Below are 25564 nucleotides of genomic sequence, written 5' to 3'. Positions count from 1 at the left end.
GGTAGATCTTAAAATTATATCTACCTTTGCTGCTGTTTGATCAACAGTTTTTCTATAGAATTCAACTTACTTCTTCCCTGAAGATATCTTTTACTCCTAAATTATATTGGTGGAAGAGGAAAAACAATAAAAGGTATGGCTTGCACTTCAACTTTTTAAGTTTGTATAGTGCAAGGGAGAACTGGATGAGTATGGCTGACACTAAGCAGGTGGTTTTTTTGTTAATTTTTTTATTTGACCATGATGTGCTACCTGTGGGATTTTAGTTCCCTGACCAGGTTTCAAACCTGGGCCCTTAGCAGTGAGAGTGTGGAGTCCTAACCATTAGACTGCTGTGGAATTCCCTAAGCAGGTGTTGATTGTTTAACATTGCAGATACACTTTGAATGCACAGTAACCATTTTTGCTTCCCCCCACCCCCGCCTTCTCCCTGCTTCAAGAACAAAACCTTTTTAAACAGTGTGTACATTCTTAAAGAATAATAAATTATCCATCCTTAATTTTTAGCCTAGTTTTATTTATATACACACATAAAGATAGGATTTTGCTCATATATATATATATATACACACACACACACACACACACACACAGACATGTATATAAATTTTGGCTCATATATATATGCCCCCATATATATAAAATTTGGCTTATGTATATATACATACACCAAATTTTCATTTGACACCTTGCTTGTATTGTTGAAAAGTACCTTCACTTTAGGAATGTGTATTTTTTACATTGCTTTATGGTCAGTAGGCTGTTCTATTCAGTTTGCTTTAGAGAGCCTATGGATGCAGTAAAGTGAAGTGAAGTCACTCAGTTGTGTCCGACTCTTAGTGACCCCATGGACTGTAGCCTACCAAGCTCCTCTGTCCATGGGATTTTCCAGGCAATAGCACTGGAGTGGATTGCCATTTCCTTCTCCATGGATGCAGTAGTGGGGAAGTTTTATGGTTTTGCTATGGGTTTGAACTTGTGGGTATAGAGAGAGAACTTTCCCAGTAGTTGTTATGGCAAGTAGATATGGAGATACAGGCCCAAGTAAGTATCATTTCCTCCTGTGAAGTTACAAAAGATGTCTTCAAATGGCATAACCACTGAGAAAGATTTGAAATGCTTCTGTAACTACAGAAATTAGGTCTCCAGATTTCCTGTAGTGGCCTAGGGAAATAATCTAGATCCTTAGGAGTTCTAGAATTTACTTTTCTAGCGGAATCTTTAGATTACCAGGATTATGATTCAGACAGGGTCTTACAGTTAACCTCTTGCTGAGCTGTGAGATATGGGCAGCGTGAAGTTGGCTGTGCTGTTAGGCAAAATCCTTTTCTATTCTGTGGTATTCTTTCCCTCTTCTCTGACTTTAAAAGCTAATGGAAACCTCAAGATGGAAGAGGAGTAAGTGTCAGCAGTCTTAAGATTGGCTAGTAGTTGTTTTGTTTCTAAGGCATTTGGCCCATGACAGAATTGTAGGAAAAAATGTGTTTCATTTAAACTGGGCTTCCCTGGTGTCTCAGCAGTAAAGTATCTACCTGCCAGTGCCAGAGATTGGAGGAGGAAATTAGAAACCCAGCAGTATTTTTGCCTGGGAAGTCCATGGACAGAGATCTGGTGGGCTAACAGTCTGTGGAGTCACACAGAGTTGGACATGACTTAGCAACTGAACAAGAACTTTGGCTTTTCTAACTTCCAGATTCTTTCCTCTTCTCCCTTATTATTTGTTTCTGCACTCTTTTCCTTTGACCTCTTGTGAGCTTCTCAGTTCAGTTCAGTTCAGTTGCTCAGTCGTGTCCAACTCTTTGCAACCCCATGAACTACTGCAGCACGCCAGGTTTCCCTGTTTTCCATCACCGACTCCCAGAACCTACTCAAACTCACATCCATCGCGTCAGTGATGCCATGCAACCATATGATCCTCTGTTGTCCCCTTCTCCTCCCACCTTCCATCTTCCCCAGCATCAGGGTCTTTTCCAGTGAGTCAGTTCTTTGCATCAGGTGGCCAAAATATGGGAGTTTCAGCTTCAACATCAGTCCTTCCAATGAATATTCAGAATTAATCTCCTTTAGGATGGACTGGTTGGTTCTCCTTGCATTCCAAGGGACTTTCAAGAGTCTTCTCCAACACCACAGTTTAAAAGCATCCATTCTTCGGTGCTTAGCTTTCTTTAGAGTTCAACTCTCATGTTCATACGCGACTGTTGGAAAAACCATAGCCTTGACTTAGATGGACCTTCGTTGGCAAAGTAATGTCTCTGCTTTTTAATGCTGTCTACGTTGGTCATAACTTTTCTTCGAAGAAGGAAACATCTTTTAATTTCATGGGTGGAGTCACCATCTGCAGTGATTTTGGAGCCCCCCAAAATAAAGTCTGACACTGTTTCCACATGAAAAATAAAGTCTGACACTGTTTCCCATGAAGTGATGGGGCCAGATGCCATGATCTTTGTTTTCTGAATGTTGAGTTTTAAGCCAACTTTTTCACTCTCTTCTTTCACCTTCATCAAGAGGCTCTTTAGTTCTTGTTCACTTTCTGCCATAAGGGTGGTGTCATCTGCATATCTGAAGTTAATGATATTTCTCCTGGCAATCTGATTCCAGGTTATGCTTCATCCAGCCTGGCATTTCGCAAGATGTACTCTGCATATAAGTTAAATAAGCAGGGTGACAAAATACGGCCTTGACACACTCCTTTTCCAATTTGGAACCGGTCTTTGGTTCCATTTCCAGTTCTAACTTTTTTCTTGACCTGCATACAGATTTCTCAGGAGGAAGGTCAGTTGGTCTGGTATTCCCATCTCTTGAAGAATTTTCCACAGTTTGTTGTGATCCACACAGTTAAAGGCTTTGGTGTAGTCAATAAAGCAGAAGTAGATGGTTTTCTTGGAGAAGGCAATGGCACCCCACTCCAGTACTCTTGCCTGGAAAATCCCATGGACAGAGGAGCCTGGAAGGCTACAGTCCATGGGGTCGCTGAGCGTCAGACACGACTGAGCGACTTCACTTTGACTTTTCACTTTCATGCACTGGAGAAAGAAATGGCAACCCACTCCAGTGTTCTTGCCTGGAGAATCCCAGGGATGGGGGAGCCTGGTGGGCTGCTGCTGTCTATGGGGTCGCACAGAGTCGGACACAACTGAAGTGACTTAGCAGCAGCAGCAGCAGATGGTTTTCTGAAACTCTCTTGCTTTTTCGATGATGCAGCAGATGTTGGCAATTTCATCTCTAGTTCCTCTGCCTTTTTTAAATCCAGCTTGAACATCTGGAAATTTGTGGTTCACGTACTGTTGACACCTGGTTTGGAGAATTTTGAGCATTACTTTGCTAGTGTGTGAGATGAGTGCAATTGTGTGGTAGTTTGAGCATTCTTTGGCATTGCCTTTCTTTGGGATTGGAATGAAAACTGACCTTTTCCAGTCCTGTGGCCACTGCTGAGTTTTCCAAATTTGCTTGCATATTGAGTGCAGCACTTTTACAGCATCTTCTTTTAGGATTTGAAATAGCTCAGCTGGAATTCCATCACCTCCACTAGCTTTGTTCATAGTGACGCTTCCTAAGGCCCACTTGGCTTTGCATTCCAGGATGTCTGGCTCTAGGTGAGTGATCACATGATCACGGTTATCTGGGTCATGAAGATCTTTTTTGTATAGTTCTTCTGTGTATTCTTGCCACCTCTTAATATCTTCTGCTTCTGTTAGGTTCATGCCATTTCTGTCCTTTATTGTGCCCATCTTTGCATGAAGTTTTCCGTTTGTATCTCTAATATTCTTGAAGAGATCTCTAGTCTTTCCCATTCTACTGTTTTCCTCTATTTCTTTGCATTGAACACTGAGGAAGGCTTTCTTTATCTCTCCTTGCTCTTCTTTGGAACTCTGCATTCAAATGGGTATATCTTTCCTTTTCCCCGTTGCCTTTAGCTTCTCTTCTTTTCTCAGCTATTTGTAAGGCCTCCTCAGACAACTATTTTGCCATTTTGCATTTCTTTTTCTTGGGGATGGTCTTGATCACTGCCTCCTATACTATGTTCGAACCTCTGTCCACAGTTCTTCAGGCACTCTATCAGATCTAATCCCTTGAATCTGTTTGTCACTTCCACTGTATTATCATAAGGGGTTTGATTTAGGTCATACCTGAATGGTCTAGTGGTTTTCCCTACTTTCTTTAATTTAAATATGAATTTGGCAATAAGGAGTTCATGATCTGAGCCACAGTCTGCTCCTGATCTTGTTTTTGCTGACTGTATGGAGGATCTCCATCTTTGGCTGCAAAGAATATAATCAATCTGATTTTGGTGTTGACCGTCTGGTGATGTCCATGTGTAGTCTTTTCTTATGTTGTTGGAAGAGGGTGTTTGCTACGACCAGTGCATTCTCTTGGCAAAACTCTATTAGCCTTTCCTGCTTCATTCTGTACTCCAAGGCCAAATTTGCCTATTACTCCAAGTATTTTTTGACTTCCTACTTTTGCATTCTAATCCCCTATAATGAGAAAGGCATCTTTTTTGGGTGTTAGTTCTAGAAGGTCTTGTAGGTCTTCATAGAACTGTTCAGCTTCTTCAGCATTACTGGTCGGGGTATAGACTGAGCTGAGCTTCTAGCTCTTTCCTTTTTTTTTCTCTTCTGGTTAATTAACAGATCATTAGTACTAAGATCGCTAAAACATTTTTTTAAGAAGGTAAAAGGGTGGAAAGAGAGCTCATTTCTTCCTGAATTTTTATCAATCTATACTTAATTTGTCAGGTTTATTATTTTTCAAGCTTCTTTCTCTGCATATAATCACCACTGTCATGCCACAAACGGAGGGGAATTTATTGAATACCGAAGGTGCATCTGCTTCAGACTTGGAGGTTTTACTGCCCGTGCACACTCAGCAGAATTAATTTGCTTGATTGTGTATTTTTAACTACATCTTGATAATTTTGTTTAGTGTCTTGTACGTTTTATATATATACCCAGGCACTATAAGTACATGTTTGATATTACAGTAAGTTACTACTTTTTAGTAGTAGTAAAACCTTTTCCATCTAAATTGTGCTGTCATATACTTGGAGACGTTTGGGTCTTAATCTCCTAAACTTCTGTTATCTCAGTATTGATAGATTTAATTTATTTTAGAAAGTGCCACCAGCACTAAAATGAGAGTTCATAGTAATAAGGAGAATTTCTTAGTATTAGCCAATAGTAATTAGCATGGAGTGCTTACTATATACCAAGTACTTTGCTAATCTTTTACATGCCTGATGCCTGTAATCCACCAACAACTCTATGAAGTAAGAGCTGTTCCTTTATTAACACCACTTTACAGAACAGAAAAATAGAAGCTTAGAGAAGGTCCTTGTCATGTTACAGTAATTGTTAGATATGATTGCTATAAGTAATCATAAATGTGAGATTTCACAGTATAAATGTGGGATTTTTTTCATTACCTTGTAAACTTAAGTTTAAATGAAAATGTTTCCTTAGAAGAGAGTTCATTGCTGTGTATTAGATTTTAGCTGCCGCTTTTGTGTTTAATTGGGAAATGACAACCAACTATATTATTACTTGCTACCAGTTTTCTTCTAATCTGATGTTATTGGCTTATCATTCCTACTTCTTTGTTTTTCATTTATCTTGAAAAAGGTATTGGTAGTTTTAAACACATTCAGTGTTAGGCTTGTTTTTATCATTACTCCTTAGAACAACCCATCTGTCCTAAAATTCTCATTAATATCTGTTATATCACACAATATTTTGGTTTTGGGCATGTGTGAAATACTGACATGGAGCAAATATTGAGTAACATAGTTGAAAGACTATGAACTAATTATTTAAAAGCAAGTATTTAGTTGTATAAAGTGGATTCTTCAGGAGAGCATGATTTGGGCCAGGTTGGGAATTGCTTTGGTGAATGTGTCGTGAAGAGATAAGTAACGGTACTTGTCTTGCCAGTGGTAGTCATTAGTGGCAGTATTCCACGTTTCAGCTGAGGCCCAAGCAGTGTTAAATTATCTGCTGAGAGATTTCAGTGGCATACCTGCCTGTTACTGGTCATGGATTTTTTAACCATAAAATGACAATTTTAGAAATTTTTGTGTATGGGGATAATTGCAACACCAGAGAACCTTTGTCCCTCAGTTTGGATAAACTCTTATATCTTGAACTGCAGATCAAGTGCTAGGGTTACCATTCTTGGGTTGTCTGGCTTCATGACTCTGACAGTCAAATTCTTACGTCAGGTATCTGAGCATATTCCTGATATACAAAACATTGTAATGTTTAAGCAATAGAATGATGTGGTTGAAAAAAATAGCCAAACCCAAACAAACGAATAATCCCACTTTGAATGCTTGAGTAACTTGCAGCCTATCTGGGTGTCCTGCTCTATATAATCTGGTAACACTTTCTGTGTAGAGCGTGTACTAATGTTATTTTCAGAGGAGAAATTACCAGGGTGAAGCCTAAATGCATAGAACTCTTTACAACTCAGGTTTTGAATATTAGTTAATTCCTTCTATCTGTGGAATTATCTTGAAAAGAAATTAGCTCTGAGAAATGGAACTGTGGCTTTTAGACAGAGTTTCTTTCTAAGCTGTGCAAAAATAATATTTTTAAAAAGTTGAGACTCTTCTTGGCTATACTGATGCTTTGGTAGACCTAAATTCCAAAGTACCTGGTTGTGTCTGGTAGTTTTTATTTTGGATGAGAAGAAAAAGTTAGGAATACTTCTAAGAAAAAAAAAATAGCCAAATACTAGGAACATTGTGTGTACAAGTGATTGAATTATATGAAAAAAATAACTTTCAGGGAGAAGAGTTGTTTGTAGTGTTCTTGGGTTTTTGACATATAAATTGTTAGGATCATTCTATATAAGCTTCTGTAGGAGAGTGGCCATGTCATTTTCATGCCTTTTGCTCATTAGATTATTTACTGAGTTCCTTGGAATCCAACATTTGGACAGTTGTAGATGTTTGAGACTTTCTGAGCTTCATTCTCCTTTCCTTTGAATGGGCAAGCTCTGAGGACATAAGATGGGCTAATGGGATTGTCATAGAGTTAGGCACGAACGCACTTAGTGAAATTTGTGAGTCACCTTCAATATTTATATCCCCAAGTTAAACTTGCCTCACCACGCTTTCATGATTTTCCAATTTATCCTTTCTTTGCCTGACTAGCTACCTGTTGTTCCTTATGATTGTAAGTGGACAAAATCACTTATTTGCCTTGAAATTTGGATACATAAAAAAACACACCAGAGGAAGAAACTTTTAAAGGAGATGGTTTTGTTGCCTTTATCTGCCCTGGATCTCTTTTCGGTTTCTAAGTGTATAATTATCATGATATGAATTGTTAATTTGTAAGGTTTAAGATACTTCTTTGAAGGTCATTTCTTCCGGAGACAGTTAACTGGAGCTAAAGAACACAATGTCTTCAAACCACAGATTCTGCAAGATGGAAGTGAGACCCAGCCACCACTCAATTTGCCAGGTCATCTGATTGCACATGTGTGACCCTTTATAAAGCATCATGCTACTCTTTTTATTGTTGCAAGCACAGAGTTTTAAAATTGATCCATAGCTGGTAAAGAGAGGTTTCTTTGAGAGCATTGTGGGGATAAGAGAGAAATGGCTCAGCCTTAAGAGAGTCTAGGAATAATCGTACAGACTGGCTTCACCATGTAGATTTCAACTAAGTACTAGAGAAACCAGGAAAAAGTAATGCAACTCTAATGACTGGGTGTTACCCTCTTAGCAGCAGGAGTATGGCTTCTCGGCTCCTATTAGCCCTTCTCAGACTCTGCTTTTACCTTAAAAAAAAAAAAACCTTTTACCTCATTTGGTATCTTGGTGTGGTACATAACTGCCTCATTACTTCTGCTGCTTGTCTTCTCTGTGTTTTTCAGCTACTTTCCCTCTCCATATAGCTTGAATTTAGCCTGCTAAAAGAGACAATCTGATTGGTTCCATTAGCTGCATTCTTGTTGGGCAAATCGACCATGCCAGGCCTCTTTGTGGGTTGCTGGCCATACTTTTGCTGTTCCTGTCCTGCTGTTGGTGATTGTGATAGCAGAGTCAGTGTCATAAAACATGCCCCTGGACCCAGTAAAGGGGAGTTTTTGGTGCCAGTCTTCTAAAAAAGGGATCAGTATTTCACTTTCAGAATGTTATAACCTTTCCAGTCTACGTGATTTTCTTCCACTTTAAAGGTGATAGAATTAAAGGTAACCTGTGGGCTTGATTGTTAATATAGCATCAACAGTCCTTTCCATGCTGAGAAAAATGTGAAGAGTTCTCTGATCAGCACCTGCAGTTCCTTTCCTGAACCAGTGCTGTTTCCATCTTTGGCTTTGTAGATTCAGAGACAGCCTGGAGTTTCCACTCAAAAAGAGCCATTCCATTTCCTGTAACAGCATATTAGGCCGTTCTGTCAGTTGCTGTGATTTTCCAGACACCCACAATTATGCTGCACAATTTGAGTTGGTGATTTAGTGAATCCTTAAAGTACTGCTTCTGCTCTTGTATTTTCCACATTTGGGCATACTCTGCAATAGCTGCTTTATATCGTCTCATTCATTCCTTCAACGACAGGCACTACTGAGTGTCATCATGTGTCTGGCACCATTTCCTTCTGGGAAAACAGAATCACACAGTGGTTAAAGCATGGCTTTTCAAGAATCAGGCATACTGGAGTTCAAGCCATGTCTCCTTTGCTTACTAACTGTAGTTTGGGCAAGTTACTTAGTTTTCCTAAGCTTCAGTTTTTTTGTCTGTAAAATGACGGTATTAGAAACTATGGTATATATAGGTTTGTTGTGGGAGTTTATAAAAGTTTAATGATGTATGTAGTATACTTAGCACAATGCCTGGCTCATGAGCTCAATAAATATATGTTAATTCGATTACAGTGATCACTACAGTTGCTGTGCGTTGGCTGCCAAAATACTTTCCAGCACTTGGCAAATAGTTTCTGTTATCTTGCTTTGCCATTTGATATTTGTTGCCTTTTCGTTGGTATTAATCCAACCGTTTAAGAAAAAGTCAGATGTAACATCTGTGATAAAGTCAAGATGGACAGCAGTTTATTAAGTTAGAGCATATTATTTTATGGGTGGCTTATTTTTGGCAGCACCTTTTGCTAATTGTTCAAGAAATTGTTAAACTTTTTGATATAATTTTGCTTCTTTGTGAGTAATATCTTATAGAACAAAGCATAATTTTTAGTAGCAAAACTCAGAACAGCTTTCAGTTTTATTATTTATTGTAAACATTAGGCTATGGGTACAAGAACATATTCTGAGTTTACAAGTAAGCATTACATCTTGTCTTTGTATCACTGATGCCTCCCAGTGTGCCTGGCATATAATTGGTGCTAAGAGAATGTTGAAGGAAGGAAAGAAGGAAAGCAGGAACATTACATCAGTTATTTTCAGGCTTATTTTAGTCCACAATATGTCTTTGCTTATAAGTTTATTTTCCTGTTACCTCATCTTCTAATCTGGATAGCTTCTCTACCTGTGTATTTCTCTTTGTTTCTGTTACTGATGGCTTCTGTTTCCTGACTTTTTTATTTGACCCTCCTAACTTCTGCTGTTCGGAGAAGGCAGTGGCACTCCACTCCAGTACTCTTGCCTGGAAAGTCCCATGGACAGAGAAGCCTGGTAGGCTCCAGTCCATGGGGTTGCTAGGAGTCAGGAACGACTAAGCGACTTCATTTTGACTTTTCACTTGCGTGCGTTGGAGAAGGAAATGGCAACCCACTGCAGTATTCTTGCCTGGAGAATCCCAGGGATGGGGGAGCCTGGTGGGTTGCTGTCTATGGGGTCGCACAGAGTTGGACACGACTGAAGCAACTTAGCAGCAGCAGCAGCAGCAGCATCTGCCGTTGCTACGAAGTAATGGTGACAGGTTCAGTTTCATGGGAGTGCTGTATTGACTGTGTACCCTAACAAATGGTCTATAATCACTTCCGCACTGTATGGATGTACATTTAGTGACTTTTTGATAATTTTTTTAAAGATTTGCCTTTGTTTAATTCATGTCTATGGAATTCTGTGAAATGCAGTTCACATTTCACTTTTATATTCCACTCCCAAATGTAAACAAAGTATACAGTTGTTGATCGCCTCTCCTTTTATTTATGTTATCTTAGGAATTAGAATTAGTTATTTCAGTTATCCGATTCTCACATCTCTTCTTCAGAACTTTTACCTTGTTCTTAAAGCCTTCAGCCCTATTTTTCTTCCTTAATAAGAGGCAGCCTTGCCTATATCATGGCAAAAGTAGGAAACATTTCTTTACGCTCCCCTTTGGCATCACAGTTTTTTTTTGTCTTCTGTCTTTGGTTCTTTGAAGGAAGACGTGTTCTTCTTTTCCAAACTTACCACTTCTACCTTTGCTAGTCAGTCTTCCTCAAACCTTTCTCCAGCAACCCTTCTCTCTGTCCTCCTCCCCATTTCTATCTTCCTTTCCCCAAACTTCTCCCCCTTGACCTACAAACATGCCCAAATTCCTTTCAGTCAGTAAGTGAACTTCCCTTCCAGACTATCTTCAGTCTAGTTACTGCCATCTGTTCCTCTTTACTTTCACTGTCAAACTTCCATTAAATTCAGTTCAGTCGCTCAGTCATGTCCAACTCTTTGCAACCCCATGGACTGCAGCACACCAAGCTTCCCTGTCCATCACCAACTCCCGGAGATTACTCAAACTCATGTCCCTCGAGTCGGTGATGCTATCCAACCATCTCATCCTCTGTCATCCCCTTCTCCTGCCTTCAATCTTTCCCAGCATCAGAGTCTTTTCAAATGAGTCATTTCTTCACATCAGGTGGCCAAAGTATTGGAGTTTCAGCTTCAGCATCAGTCCTTTCAACAAATATTCAGGACTGATTACCTTTAGGATTGCCTGGTTGGATCTGCTTGCAGTAAAAGGACTCGCAAGAATCTTTCTCAACACCAGTTCAAAAGCATCAATTCTTTGTCGCTCAGCTTTCTTTAGAGCCCAGCACTCATCCATATGTGACTACTGGAAAAACCATAGCTTTGATTAGACGGACCTTTGTCAGCAAAGCAATGTCTCTTCTTTTTAATATGCTGTCTAGGTTGGTCATAGCTTTTCTTCCAAGGAGCAAGCATCTTTTAATTTCATGGCTGAAGTCACCATCTGCAGTGATTTTAGAGCCCAGAAAAAGAAAGTTTCTCACTGTTTCCATTGTTTCCCCATCTATTTTCCATGAAGTGATGGGATTGGATGCCATGATCTTAGTTTTCTGAATGTTGAGTTTTAAGCCAAATTTTTCACTCTCCTCTTTTACTTTCAAGAGGCTCTTTAGTTCTTCTTCACTTTCTGCCATAACAGTGGTGTCATCTGCATATCTAAAGTTATTGATATTTCTCCCAGCAATCTTGATTCCAGCTTGTGCTTCATCCAGCCTGGTGTTTCGAATGATGTACTCTGCATATAAGTTAAATAAGCAGGGTGACAATATATAGCCTTGACATACTCCTTTCCTGATTTGGAACCAGTCTGTTGTTCCACGTCCAGTTCTAACTGTTAATTCTTGACCTGCATACAGATTTCTCAAGAAGCAGGTCAGGTGGTCTGGTATTCCTGTCTCTTGAAGAATTTTCCACAGTTTGTTGTGATCCACACAGTCAAAGGCTTTGGCATAGTCAGTAAGCAGAAGTAGATGTTTTTCTGGAACTCTCTTGGTTTTCCTCTGCCTTTTCTAAATCTAGCTTGAACATCTAGAAGTTAACAATTCACATACTGTTGAAGCCTGGCCTGGAGAATTTTGAGCATTACTTTACTAGCATGTGAGATGAGTGCAGTTGTGTGGTAGTTTGGTTTTCTTAAACTTCTGTTAGGCTCTCAGAATACTTTAGCACTAATTTCACTACTGTAGTTGCCTATTTTGTTGTCTCCCCTCTCTATCAAACTCTCAGGAGACCTGTGCCTTGGTCATCATTGATTCTCCAGCGCCTAGGGCAGTTCCTGGTACATAGTAGGCATTCAGCAAATATTTATTGAATGAATGACAATATTGAACCATGCCTATACCCTTCACGTGTGAATCATCTGTAGTTTTTTCCTACCCCTACATTTCTGTTGAAAGTTCACTTGAAGGGCATCAATGACCACATAAATGTTAAACCTAATGCCTTCTTGCTTCCCATTGTACTTGATCTCTCTATGACCGTTGTGAAAAGTGAAAGTTGTTCAGTAGTGTCCGACTCTTTGTGACCCCATGGACTGTATAGTTCATGGAATTCTCCAGGCCAGGATACTGGAGTGGGGAGCCTTTCTCCTCTCCAGGGGATCTTCCCAACCCAGGGATAAAACCCAGGTCTCCTGCATTGCAGACAGATTCTTTACCAGCTGAGCCACAAGGAAAGCCCCTATGACCATTAATGCTTACAAAAATTTACGTTTCCAACATTTTCATGGTCACTTATAACTGGATCACTTTGGGCTGGTCTCAGCATGGTATTGCATCCAAAAGAAACAGACAGACTTCCAAAGCTTTGGAAAATGATGAACCTTTTACAGTTTTACAGAAATCTTCTAAGAAGATAGAAAGGTACAGTTACATTAAGCTCAGCAGACTTCATTTAAGTTTTCTCCCATCTCTTCCCAAATCCTCATACAGGTTGGCAGCTTCACTCAACCTCCCTTCTGTAACATTTGCCCCAAAATCTTCTGTAAATTTCCTACCAAAACATTTTTTAAAAATATAGGTATAATCTCTTTTTAGAAAGTATTTATTTACTTATTTATTTTTGCTTGCACTGGGTCTTCATTGCAGTGCTCGGACTTCTCACCACAGTTGCTTCTCATCGTGGAGCACAGGCCCTGAGTACATGGGCTTCAGTGGTTGTAGCACTCGGGCTCAATGGTTGTGGCGCCCACGCTTTAGTTGCTAGATGCTTGTGGAATCTTCCAGGACTAGGGATCGAACCATGTCCCCTGCATTAGCAGGTGGATTCCTATTCACTGAACCACCAGGGAATCCCCCTACCAAAATCTCTTGTCGACTTTTTTCATCATCTGGTTCTCTTCTTTTTTCTAAGAATGACTCTATTCTTACCAATTTAAATCACTTACCAGTTTACTCACGTTAGCCTCTCAGCTTCTTCCAACTCTTTTCTATAACCTTTTATCTTGTTCAGCATTTCAGAAACCTAGAGGCATTCTCTTGATTTCATTTTTTTTGTCCTTACCAGTTTTCTTTGCATGATTTCACTTAATTTTAAAACTTTAGCTCAGACACCGTTTTTTTCGTTGAGTGTGTCCTGATCTGGGTTTGGCTGGGTCCTTCTTGTGTGTTCCTATAGTGCCCCATATATAACTAAATTGAAGTTATCTATTTGTGTCTTTAAGCATCTTAAGGACTCTGGAATGTGTGTGTGTGTGTGTGTGTGTGTGTGTGTGTGTGAGTCGCTCATTTGTGTCTGACTCTGCAACGTCATGGACTGTAGACTCCTCTGTCCATGGAATTCTCCAGGCAAGAATACTAGAGTGGGTAACCATTCCCTTCTCCAAGGGATCTTCCTGACCCAGGAATCGAATCTGGGTTTCTTGCATTGCAGGCAGATTCTTCACCATCTGAGCCATCAGGGAAGCCCTGGAACATGGTGGATGCTGATAAATATTTATTGAACTAACAGTTCTTTGAGTTCTGATTCTTCCTCTCTTGGTACTGACTTTTTATTTTGTTTCTAGGCCTTTAAACATGATCAGACTTTCCTTCCTCCTTTTTTTTTTTTTTTTTTTGTTTAATACTCCTTTGCTGATTCCTCTCTCCTAAAGCATCACTTATTACTTCTGTGGAAATGACCCCAGACCTATTTTCTAGTCTAGTGATTCTGATAATTAGACCATTTGTTTTCAAAGTTACATGTCAGGCATCTCCACCTGGATATTTCTCCATATCTTACTTAAAAGCAACAGAAACTCAGTAAACCAAACTTAGCTTCTTTTTAAGCATGTTCCTCCGTTATGTATTCCCTGTTTCAGTTATTTACACTCCTACCTTCCTGGTAACCTGGGCTAATTAGAATCCTAGGAATTACCTTGACTTCGTTCTGTCTCTTACATAGTTTACCTGATCAGTGGTCAGTGTCTGTCTATCCTGCCCTTGGATGTGTCTCACACTTGGCTTTTCCTTGTCATCTCCACCTTTGGTATTAATAGTTTAGTTAGGGCTCCTATCTCTTACCTACACTGCTGCAGTAATCTCTTAACTGACCTCTAATCTGTCTTCCACGCTGCTGTCAGAACTATCTTCGTAAAACACAGACAGCTCTGTTGTTACTGTATGTTCACTGCTCAACTAAGTTACTCATTGTCAGGTCTCAGCTTAAATTTCATTTCTAAATAAAGACAGTCTAAAATTATGTCCCTTATAGTTCTGTTTTCCGTTCCTTCCCATTTTGTCAGCTAATACAATTTTTAGTTATGTTTATATTTGTGCATTAATTTGTTTAGTGTATGTCTTCCTACTGGAGAGATTTATGTAAGAGACTGGGAGAGTGGTATAGAGCCTGTGCCTAGCACAATGCTTGGGACATTAAAAAATCTTTGTTGAATGAGTGGATGAATAATAGATAGCTTACCAGTATAGGAAAACAGGAGATAGCAAAGGCAGAAAAGCTTTAGAAGCTTCATACATTTTCCCGGACCTTGGTCTGTAGTTCTGCCCTTTCTGAAATAATAATAGGCTTCTCCCTTTTGCCATTTGCATTTATTTCCCTAAGGATGTGAGTCAACGGTTGCATTACCCCACACTCACGCTAATGCTGATATGACTATAGTTGGTTTGGGGGCTGTAGGGTGGTGGCAGCTAAGCTTTGTTTACCTGTTATAAATGCATAGGTGGTGCCCTAGCCATGCAGGCAAACAGGTATTTGCTAAGTTGAGTTAACCCAGATTCTTTTTTAGCCTCTTGAGTGATTCAGGCCTTTGACTACATGTTAATTAAAGTGTTTGTTACTTGAAGGATTAGTTGTATTTTACGTGAGGTATCTATTTGCCTTTTAAAGATTAAAGATTTTAATTTAGCAAACTTCTATTGAATGGAAAATGAAAAAATTATTTAAAAATATCCAGAAACAATAAGCAAATTAAACTCCCCTTCCCCATGGAGCCTGTTCAGGTTTCAAAAGTCAAAGAATTTCATGAGTATTCTTCAGATTTCACTGTCTTAGGCTGACTGTATCCGTTTCATAGACATTTTGAGCTCCTGCTTGTGTGAGGCACTGCGTTAGGTGCTAGGATTACAGAGAGAAGAAGTGCAGTTCCTTTTCTCAAGTACTGTGAAAGAAGAACACATTATAAGGATACACAGAAGTGGAATTGTAAGGCACACTGGGATTGGCGAGGCTTTTCATAATTCATCCATCCATTTTTAAGTTGAGTTTTGGAAGAGTTAGCTAGGCAAACTTTCCAGATAGGTACAGAGGACATGAGACCCCATATAAACCAAGGAAAGGAATAACAGCCAAATCAAGAAAGGTCTTATATACCGAGTAGTTTGAATCATACTTTTAAAATTAGGGGTAGCTGCTGAAGGATTTTAAAAACCAGGAGCATCTGATAGCATTGAGGAGACTAAACTGGAGACAGGATAAGGGTAAGACTTATGGTGAGGAAATCAAGCAGAAGCCACATACACTGTATTCATAAATAATACCTTGCATTTATATATTTTGCCTAAAGTTATTATGTGGTTCTGTATTAGTTTCTTAGTTCATATGGTTACAGAATCTCTTGAGAGAATAGTTTTTATTTTGTTTTGACATTTTTTCATGTAGGAAAGCGCACATCACTCTTTGAATTACCCAGATCCAACTCAGTTTTAATCAATGGAAAAGTAGAACTGGCACCGCTTGACTTCCTCATTTTGTGCATTTTGGGTGGAGCTGACTCTTGAGTGTGAAGGTTGTGATAGGAAATAATACCAGTTACTTGCAAGAAGATACTGGAAGAGGGTGGCCAAATGTCCTGGAATAGGTATAGTTTTCTCATACTTTAGAACCCTGCCCTGTTGTAAATTGTATCTAGATGCATATTAATCTTATATTTGAGCCTGTTTGTCACTTTTGATAAATCTTTAGCGTGTCATCACTCCTGTAAAGTATTCTATCAAGAAAATGTGGCAACATAATTTTTTTTTTTTTGCCAAGTTACTATTTAAAATCAGACTATGACTAAAACTAAACTATTTTGTTCATGTTTCCATCATCATTTTGCTTATCTCACAGATTTTAAGTTCTGTTTCTTCTGTGAATGTGTTCCTCGTAGCTCCAGCCCATTGTGACCTCTTCCTCTGTTGAACTCAGAACATTTATCTTTTTTCCCCCTCTTTATCCTTTGTTATTAGTGCATTATTATTTAACTACAGAGTCCCCATGATTATACTCTAAACCTACTGAGACTCAAGACTAACAGTTTTGCTCTGCAGCATGTAAGGTTATGAATGAATGGATCATCAGGCCTGTCCCCATTTTCTGTTCTTCAGATGTCAGTGTCCTCTCTTCATGTCCTGTTTTTACTGGTCTAAAGCTTCTATTGCTCTACCCTTGGCTACCCTGGGTCTGCTGGTATCTTGTGTTTATGAAGGTTATGAAGGATTTTTAGGAGGTTATGGGGCCAATTTTAGGGAAATACAGGGGTGATTTTTCAGCTTTTTCCTGCCTCAGAATCCTATTAAAAAGCTTCCACAAAGATTCTACCTCTTTATAATTATTTTTAATGTTTTCTCATGTATCAAAATGTTTTGAGAGTTGTGAGTGTGTGTGTGTGCGCATGTATATAAATGGAGGACTAGCCAGATTATTTATGTATTTGTTGGGTGTAGTTTGTGGGATCTCATTTCCCTCACCAGGGATTGAACCCAAGCCAACAGCAGTAAAAAATCTGGAATCCTAACCACTAGGCCATCAAGAAACTCCCAGGACTAACCAGATTTTTACTTTTGGAACAGAATAAAAAGAAAGAAGACAAACTTTTATCAAGTTCACAAACATAAATTTTCTTCCCAGACTTCCTTACTATGCTGCTTTTGTAGCCTAATGGGAACAGAGCAGGCTGCAAAGTAAGGCTCATAGTTATTTTATTTAGCCATCTGGTATATACATTTTGTATACACCTTCTTTTGAGCCAGAATTCTCTTGAATTGTAGATGGGAACTCTAGAGATGTAGTTTAACCTCATTTTAAATGGAGAAAACTGAGGTAAGTGATTGCATGAAGTCAATGAAGCAGTCAGGAATAGAGACCAGACATCTCTTAAAGATGATTTTAGTAGATAATAACGTATACATGTTAACAAAGTTAAACAGTACAAAGAGATGTACTGTGAAAGGTAAGTTTTTTTTCTACCCTATCTCTTGGTTCTCTTATTCTCTTCCCCTGAGTTAAGAAGTTAGTTTCCAGTTTTCTTGGGCTTTCATGATGTTTTATGTGTATATAATCATACAAATGTATATATTCACCTTTACCAAATGGAAGCATACTATACACACTTTTCTGTTCCTGGTGGGTTTTTTTTCCCCCCACTTTTTAGCATTAAGTCTGAAAATTGTAGAACCCATATATTTTTATGCCTTGGTCCATGAACTTTCTTATATAGCCTATCAGACAACTAACTTTAGTTACTGTGAACAAAGTATTATTCTTTACTTTTAGCATATCAGATTGAGTACCTCATGTGCAACATAATGTGGTGTTTCACATTTCTTTCAGAGAGATCATGGTCATTGATTTATTTTATAATAAATATTAAAGTTAAAAAATTAGTGAAATGTGGATAATAATTATTACTGCTAGTTACCAAAAAGAGCTTATTGGGATATTTTCTTTTCTATATGAGAAGGAAATGGTAGGTGAAATTTTCAGGGAAATCATTTACTTTTAAACTTGTGTAAAAACCTGTATGGTATGTTCCAAACAGTTTTATATCTCAGTGCCAGTGATAAGCAGTGGTGCTATAAATACTAAACCACAAATATTTATTTTCTAAATTTAAAAATCTCTAACTTCATATGCTAATCACAGAAATATAGTTTTTCATTTGTTTCTTAAAACAGTTTATAACTATGTTTTATTTTTGAGATGACTCATGTTTAATCTTCAGATGACTCATGTCATCTGTATAAAAATATATCCTTAATTTTGATCATTCACGGTTTTATTTTGGCTAGCTTATCTGTCAGTGCAATTATTGCTTTATTTTTCATACATTAATGGGGCCTGTTAAAACTGCTTGATTTTAGATCTTTTGGACCAGACTGTATCACAGAAGACAAATCCATTAAAAAAAAAAAAGTACCATACCAAGTGTCCATGATAGGATTCAGAGGCCAAGTGTTTATATTCAATTACTAGTAATCCTGCGTTCTCCCTAAAGATGGCAGTACTTCTCCACATATCATTCACTAATTCTGTTTGAAAATAATATTAATTATAACTCCATTATTGACTGGAAAAAAGTTAATCAGACTAAAAGTGTATTTTCATAATGATACCACAGTAGTTAAAATTCAGTAGTAGTACAAATAAAATTGTATCCATGAGGTTCACAGCATTGGTTCAACTTCTGTGTGTGTTATCCTTGACCATGGACACAGGGTCCTAACTGCATTCTGACCTTGGAATTCTTGATGTGATGCTGTGAACATCTTGTCAAGAATTGTGATAAGTCATGTTAGGACCTGGCTGTATTTATTATTAGATCTTTCACCTCTGGAGATGTTATCAGAAAACAAAAACTGACAAAACACCCCAAACAGAACAAAACCCGTAAGTAACTGCCTATTGCATATATTTGTGGACATGAGAAATGTTTTGGTATTTATTCTTCAGTAAAAGTTTATATGTCCAAGTTCTTGAACATTTACTTTTTGCTTAGGTGACTAGTTCTTTTAATAGATGAAACAGTTACTTATTGGTGCCAGAAAAACAAAAATAAATCTTCAGCCTTCTCTGCTGTAGAAACTAAACTCTAAATTCACAAGGTTCACTGGAACATGGAGAAACAATGCTATATTTTGTTCCTCCTTTTTCCATTATTCCCATTTCGAATTAAATTGTTCTTGTATGCATGTGTTTGAAATCACATGGCATCGTAATTTGAAGATGGTGAACAGCAAGACAGAGAGGGCAGACTAGCTTCCCTGTTAGACCTCACACTTAGCTTTGCATGGTCACTGCTTTCTAAAGCTGGTCCTATTGGTTCATCTAGGGCCATTATTGATTCAACTAGCAAGATGACTAGGTGCTTAAGGACTGTCATTCTAGCCAGTCTTACAGATAAATATTTAAGTATAAATACCACAGTGATGTTGTTGTTTAGTTGCTAAGTCATATCTTAGAGACTGCCTATACTATAGCCTGCCAGGCTCCTCTGTCCATGGCATTTCCCAGGCAAGAATACTGGAGTGGGTTGCCATTTCCTTCCCCAGAAGATCTTCCTGCCCCAGGGATCAAACTGTATCTCCTTGTTGGCCGGTGGGTTCTTTACCACTGAGCCACCTTTGTTGTTCAGTTGCTCAGTCGTGTCTGACTCTTCGCAACTCCATGGTTTGCAGCAGGCCAGGCTTCCTTGTCCTTCACTATCTTTCAGGGTTTGCTCAAACTCCTGTTCGTTGGCACCATCCAACTGTCTCATCCCGTTGCCCACTTCTCCTCTTGCCCTCTTTCCCAGTATCAGTGTCTTTTCCAATGAGTTAGCTCTTCACATCAGGTGGCCAAAGTATTGGAGCTTCAGCATCAGTCCTTCCAGTGAATATTCGGGATTTATTTCCTTTAGCATTGACTGCTTTGATCTTCTTGCTGTCCAAGGGACTCTCAGGAGTTCTCTAGCACCACAGTTGGAAAGCCTCAATTCTCTGGAGCTCAGCCTTCTTTATGGTCCAACTCTCACCTCCTTAGATGACTACTGGAAAAACCATAGCTTTGACTACATGAACCTTTGTCTCCTGGGAAGCCCAAAACACTAGTTTTTAAGTTTGTTGTGAAATATATCAGGGACACTGACTTCTGTTTATGGTTCAGTGTAATTTCCCCCAATAGACAAATATACATGGAAAACTAATTATAATCTGAAGATTTCTTGATGAACATTGAATCAGCTCTTAGTGACCATTATCTGTAAGCTCTGGTAGTATGATACGTTCAGTTTTCCCATAGGAATATACTTGCCACTCAGACTAGATATTCATCAATTCTCAGAGCATCCTTCCTAGTAGACCACAATGCAGACAGATGGCCAGCTTTTGCTTTCTTGATTTCTTTCTCCTTTAGCAAAGTTTTTCTGCATTAGAGTTTAATAAAATTGCACTAATTATGTGAAACAGCCCAATGCCTGGCATACAATAAATGATAATAAGTGTAACTGTTGTTAAGTTCAGGTTACCTTGGTATACTTTTAATGTCAAAGACAATCTTTTGGGCCATTTCTTTGGGTTACTAATCAATCTCATCTTTCACATTTTGAGTTACTTTCATTGTTTTAATTTCTTTTTCTTTTAACTCCTTAATTGCATTTATCATTAGTGTTGAATCCATGAGCTAATGAATTAGGCCAATCCCTTTTGGCTCTGTATGATTCTGCTATCGTTTTGTTGTTGAAATACTGATACTTTTAAAATTTAAGTTTCTTATTCCAAAATACCCCATTCCCCACAGTTCTTGTGTTTATAATGTGAATCTATTGAAAGAGATAATCTTCAAGTTACTGCTCAGCATAATTTTATATCTTGTTTGAATAGATGATGTTGATTGTAGGCCTTTCCATCTAATCAGTTTATCTTCATTTCAGATCTGCTTAAATTCTTTTTCATAAAGTTATTTTGAAAGTGGTCTGAATTCTTAGAATAGTAGGATGACCATGGGAGTTGGGAGGCATGGTTGGACAATCTAGGGGTAGAGGTACAATGGTGGTAAACTCAACAGTCAACATTGACATTACGGATCTGGCAAATATAGACTTGAAAAATCAAATTTTGTGTGTGAAAATGAGTACAGAAAGGAATAATTGAGGTCAGTTGATCTGTCACTCCAGCAACAGTTGTTGTCAGCTTTTTCCTCTCCATCATTCTGGGGATAAATTATTCTTTTAAAAATGGCAAAATAGGTTTAGGAAAATTGGAGAAATTGCCACAGATCTTTCTAATGTTTGTAAAAATACAGATTATAATACATTTTTGAAGCTGGTGGTCTCATGATAATACACATTTTAGGACAGTCATAAATAGAAAAAATTGCAGGAATTCATTAAAAAAAATGGATGGGTCATTTCAGACTGCAGTTAATCAGGGAAAGCTTATTACAATGGCTGAGGGTCTCGAGCATTTGAATACATGAGAGGAGGGAGAGAACATTGTATGTTAGGGGAGTGGAGAGTCAAGTGGTTTGATGCTAAGTTTGTTAAATATGGTCCATGAAAGAGAATTGAGGCTGCTGCTGCTGCTAAGTTGCTTCAGTCGTGTACGACTCTCTGCGACCCCATAGACGGCAGCCCACCAGGCTCCCCCGTCCCTGGGATTCTCCAGGCAAGAATACTGGAGTGGGTTGCCATTCCCTTCTCCAATGCATGAAAGTGAAAAGTGAAAGTGAAGTTGCTCAGTCGTGTCCGACTCCTAGTGACCCCATGGTGAATTGGGGCACTGCTTGTCAAATGATATCATTTACTCCAGAGTTGGAAAAAAATGAGCCCGCCATTTCCATTCATCATGTAACTGGATAAAACTACTGAAGTCTCTTGGTACATCAGGCTTCACATTTTCATGTGCTCTCTCATGTCATCACAAATTTCATTTTAGGACTCTTTGGAAACTGGAAAGACTGTCAACATCTTCAAAATAATCTCTCTCCCCTACTGTCTGATAATTATTCAAATGGCAGAAAAAGTTTGATAGCACTCTGAGGTCAGATGTGCACCTGTGACATCAGGCATGCATCATTGTTTTCCTTCTCTGATGAGGAAGGGATAGCCACGTGTCATTGGAAGGGATAGCCATGCCTCATTACTTTCCATGTCAGCAGCTGTTACCACCTTTCCAAGAGGTATTGCCAAGAGATGGGAACAGAATATGACGTTTTTCTCTACTAGACAGAAATTTGCTGCCTTTCCAGAGGTCTTAATTGAAATTGAAGGCAGAGGAAATAATGGGACTTGACTTTGGCTTGAAACTCTGGGAGGAATTTAGTGTTCTAGTACACAGGCTGCCTTAATCTGACAAAGCATTCTATGGAATTCGGCTTTGGTTCTGTGTACCTTTGTGAGTCAAGGAATTGAACACTTATGGCCATGGAGAATAAAGTTACAATTGATTATCAAAGGTTATCTATGTGTTACTATGTCAAAGACCATATTAGAATTTCAAATCAAGCCAGGTTTTTACTGAGATTTACTATTGAGCTGTTAAAATTTTAAAATTTCTTTCAGGAAGTCACTATTTTTCCTGCAAGAAAGGATGAAGGAGGGATTCCTTTCTTTGTAAATATTGCTTTTTCTATATTGCTTATGTTCAGGAAATCAGTTTCTAGTGCAGTGAAGTATATGGTGTATGTATGCATTTCTGTGCATGCTTCTGGAAGACGAAGTCCATGTCTAATCAGAATCTCACTAGTCTTTGACTCCCCTGAAAGATTAAGAACTAATAACTTCGCTAGTGTGGAAACAATGGGATTCTCTGGATGAATTTGAGCAAAGGAATGACAGGAAATTAGAAAGCTCATCTGAAGAATAATGAGATGAAAAGCTTTGGCAGGACTGAAGGGTGATTTAGGGATTCAGGTTAGCCTTAGGGTTGGAGTTATCTGAATAATCTGAAGGTAATTTTCTAGATAGAGCTTTTCAAAGGAAGGAATCTCAAATTATCTTTTTTTTTTTTTGGTCTGAGCACAGTGCTTGAGACAACAGACACTCAAAAATGTTGAATTGAAATTGCTGTACAACACACCAGATGAAAGTTGGATGATAACATCAAAAATAAATGTTCTTCTGTCTTATCTGCATTTAATCCTGCTATGTTAAATCATTTGGTGTAAAATAAGGATTTTGGAGAGACACTGCTTTATAAAAAGTTCATACACACTTTTTGTTCAGCAGTTGGTTAACACAAATTTTTGGCCACTTAGTATTTGTTCTTTCTGTATGTTTTATTTCTGATAATTTTTTTTTAAATTCTACAAAAATGAATGTCTCTAGACATGATTGTTTTATCCCATACCTACCTACAGAGGGAAGGAAACTTGCAGGGTGGTGTGGTTGATTAGATCATCCTCTGGTTAAGCAACATTCCAATAAACAGCTTGGATTTATGAAAATCCAAAATTATGGAAAAATTAAGGAAAGTCTCACAATTCTGAGGTCCCTTTGGCCTAAAATATCATTGGAATTTATGTATTAATGGATCTTCTATCAGTTCAATGACAAAGCCTTATAATTCCTTCCATTTGTTATGGTGGTATAAAATTTTATTATCACCCAAAAGATTCCCTTGATGTTACTTAATAAGAGCTAAAAACTTAAATTTGTTATGACTGGAAAACCAAGATATAAGGTTTTGACTAGTTTATTGTAATACTTCAGTTTTGCTCCCACTAAGTTCCTTCAAGTTGAAAAGCAAATTATTGAATACATTGTTAAAAAATTGGTATTATCTAAAACATTTGTTCCAAAAGTGTGGTAACTTTTTTTTTTTCCCCCCCAGCAAACCTTGTGTTCCCAAGTCTGTGGAGATTACAAATCAAATTAGGTTCATTAGAAGCTCAGAAAGTCTTTTTTTTTCACCTGAAGTAGGAATACTTAATAGAGTAAAGGTATAACTTCACAGAAGACAGTGGTTTTGATTCACTGCATAATGTTTAAGGCATAAACTGCTCTGAAATATTGTGATTTACTCAGAACTTTTGAGGAGGATAAATTACTTCTGTGGAAATCATTCATTCATTCTTAAAATCTTTTGATGTCCATCACTTTGCTACACAATGTAAAACAATTTTGAATTGGTAGAAAGAATGGGTACATAAGAATAGACTAAGTGCCATTTATTAGGTTACTTGAATTTTTTATTATAAAGATACAATTTGGGAAATATGTAAAGATTACCTGCAGCCTCATCACCTGAAGATAACCACTTAACAGTTTGGAGTGTTTCCATTATTTTATACATGCATGGTGTGTCGTGTATGTATCCACATGGACACACATATGTATACACCCATTCCCACACACCACAAATGAGGATTAAGCTATTTTTTTTATTCTATCTAGTATACCTTTCCATATGAATAGATAGTATATCCCGGTATTCTTTTAATAACAGGTTAGTATCAACTCTTAGAGATGGCTGGATGGCATCACTGACTTGATAGACATGAGTTTGAGTGAACTCCGGGAGTTGGTGATGGACAGGGAGGCCTGGCTGGCTGCAATTCATGGGGTCACAAAGAGTCGGACACAACTGAGCGACTGAACTGAACTGAATCAACTCTTAAGACTTTAATCTTACTGTTGGTTATAGGATAGTCCCAGTTTTTCTTTAAATTGCTGTTTCATTTTGCCTGTTTTTTGCTGTTGTAGATATTGCAGTGAATACCCCGTATGAAAATTTTGCATGTATTCATTATTCCTTAAGGGAAAACTCTCAAACTAGAACTTCTGGGTCAAAAGAATTTAAGGGTTTTGATACCTTTTCCTAAATGGCTAAGAACATGTTTAATGACACTTCAGTTGGATGCTGTCTTCCCCTGATGAACACAGGTTTATCTCCTGTGTCTACGACAAACAACCTGTTGGGCGGAAATGGCATCGCGCTGAGTTGGGGTTGGCGGCTCCTTGTATTAGCGGGGAGGCGCCGGCGCGTTCGGCCTGTTTCTAACCGGCGTATCTTTGTCTCTCTCCCTGGGGATCGCTGCCGCCCGTGCGGGCCGAAGCCTCGGGAAGCCGTCGCCCCGCAGCGCCGCCGCCCTGCGCCCGGCCGCCCCGGGGAGCCGCTGCCCGCCCGCGGGCGCCGTCACCACGCGCCAGGCCGCCGCCAGCTGCCGCGCCAAGCTCCGCGGCGGCGCCGCCCGGGAGCGCCAGCACGCCGCTCGCGGCCTCGGGAAGCCCGCGGCCCCGTGAGCGCCGCCGCCCGGCCGCGCCCGGACGCCGCCGCGCCCCGCGCAGCCCAGTACCTCAGGCCTCGCCCGTCGCACCTCTCCTCCCGCCGCACCCGCCGGAGCTCTCCCCGGGGGCCTCAGCTGCCGGCGCCCTGCCGTCACCCCGCGCTTTACCGACCTCTGTCCCACGCAGCCCCTCAGGAGGACCGTGTGCCTTAGGGCTAGCGGGTGCGAGGACTTCCTCATCCCGTCTGCCATAATCCCGGCTTCTTTGAGAATCTTGCCACCGGAGAGTACCATCCTCTTCCCTCCTAATTTGTCGAGTTCCTAGTCATTTCCCTTCATCATTAGTTCTTCAAAGCCTAGTTCCCATTTTAATCTTCTTCACCTCAAATCCCATCATCACAGGCTGGTGACCCGCGCTGTCCAGAGTCTTGTGACCCATACTGTGGTTAAACTTGAATTCCAACCTCCAGTTCCCTCC

The 25564-nt window shown here is 39.1% G+C and overlaps 1 protein-coding gene across 2 annotated transcripts in view; it reads left to right on the top strand.

The window, feature by feature from the left end:
• The window catches only part of ZNF800 (zinc finger protein 800), a 48648-nt gene extending 23434 nt beyond the window's left edge, over positions 1-25214 (top strand). Inside the window, exon 5 of one of the 2 annotated variants that reach the window (XM_025291468.2) lies at positions 24916-25214. In XM_025291468.2, coding sequence (XP_025147253.1) covers positions 24916-25102 — 187 coding nt within the window. In that variant the 3' untranslated portion in view covers positions 25103-25214. The remainder of the gene's footprint in view (positions 1-24915) is intronic. The other variant, XM_025291466.2, reaches the window with a different exon arrangement.
• The last annotated feature ends 350 nt before the right edge of the window (positions 25215-25564 follow it).

The sequence above is a fragment of the Bubalus bubalis genome, chromosome 8 (assembly GCF_019923935.1).
Source record: "Bubalus bubalis isolate 160015118507 breed Murrah chromosome 8, NDDB_SH_1, whole genome shotgun sequence".
Lineage (NCBI taxonomy): Eukaryota > Metazoa > Chordata > Mammalia > Artiodactyla > Bovidae > Bubalus > Bubalus bubalis.
Note: the sequence above shows the minus strand (reverse complement) of the source record. Positions and strands in the feature narration are given on the sequence as shown.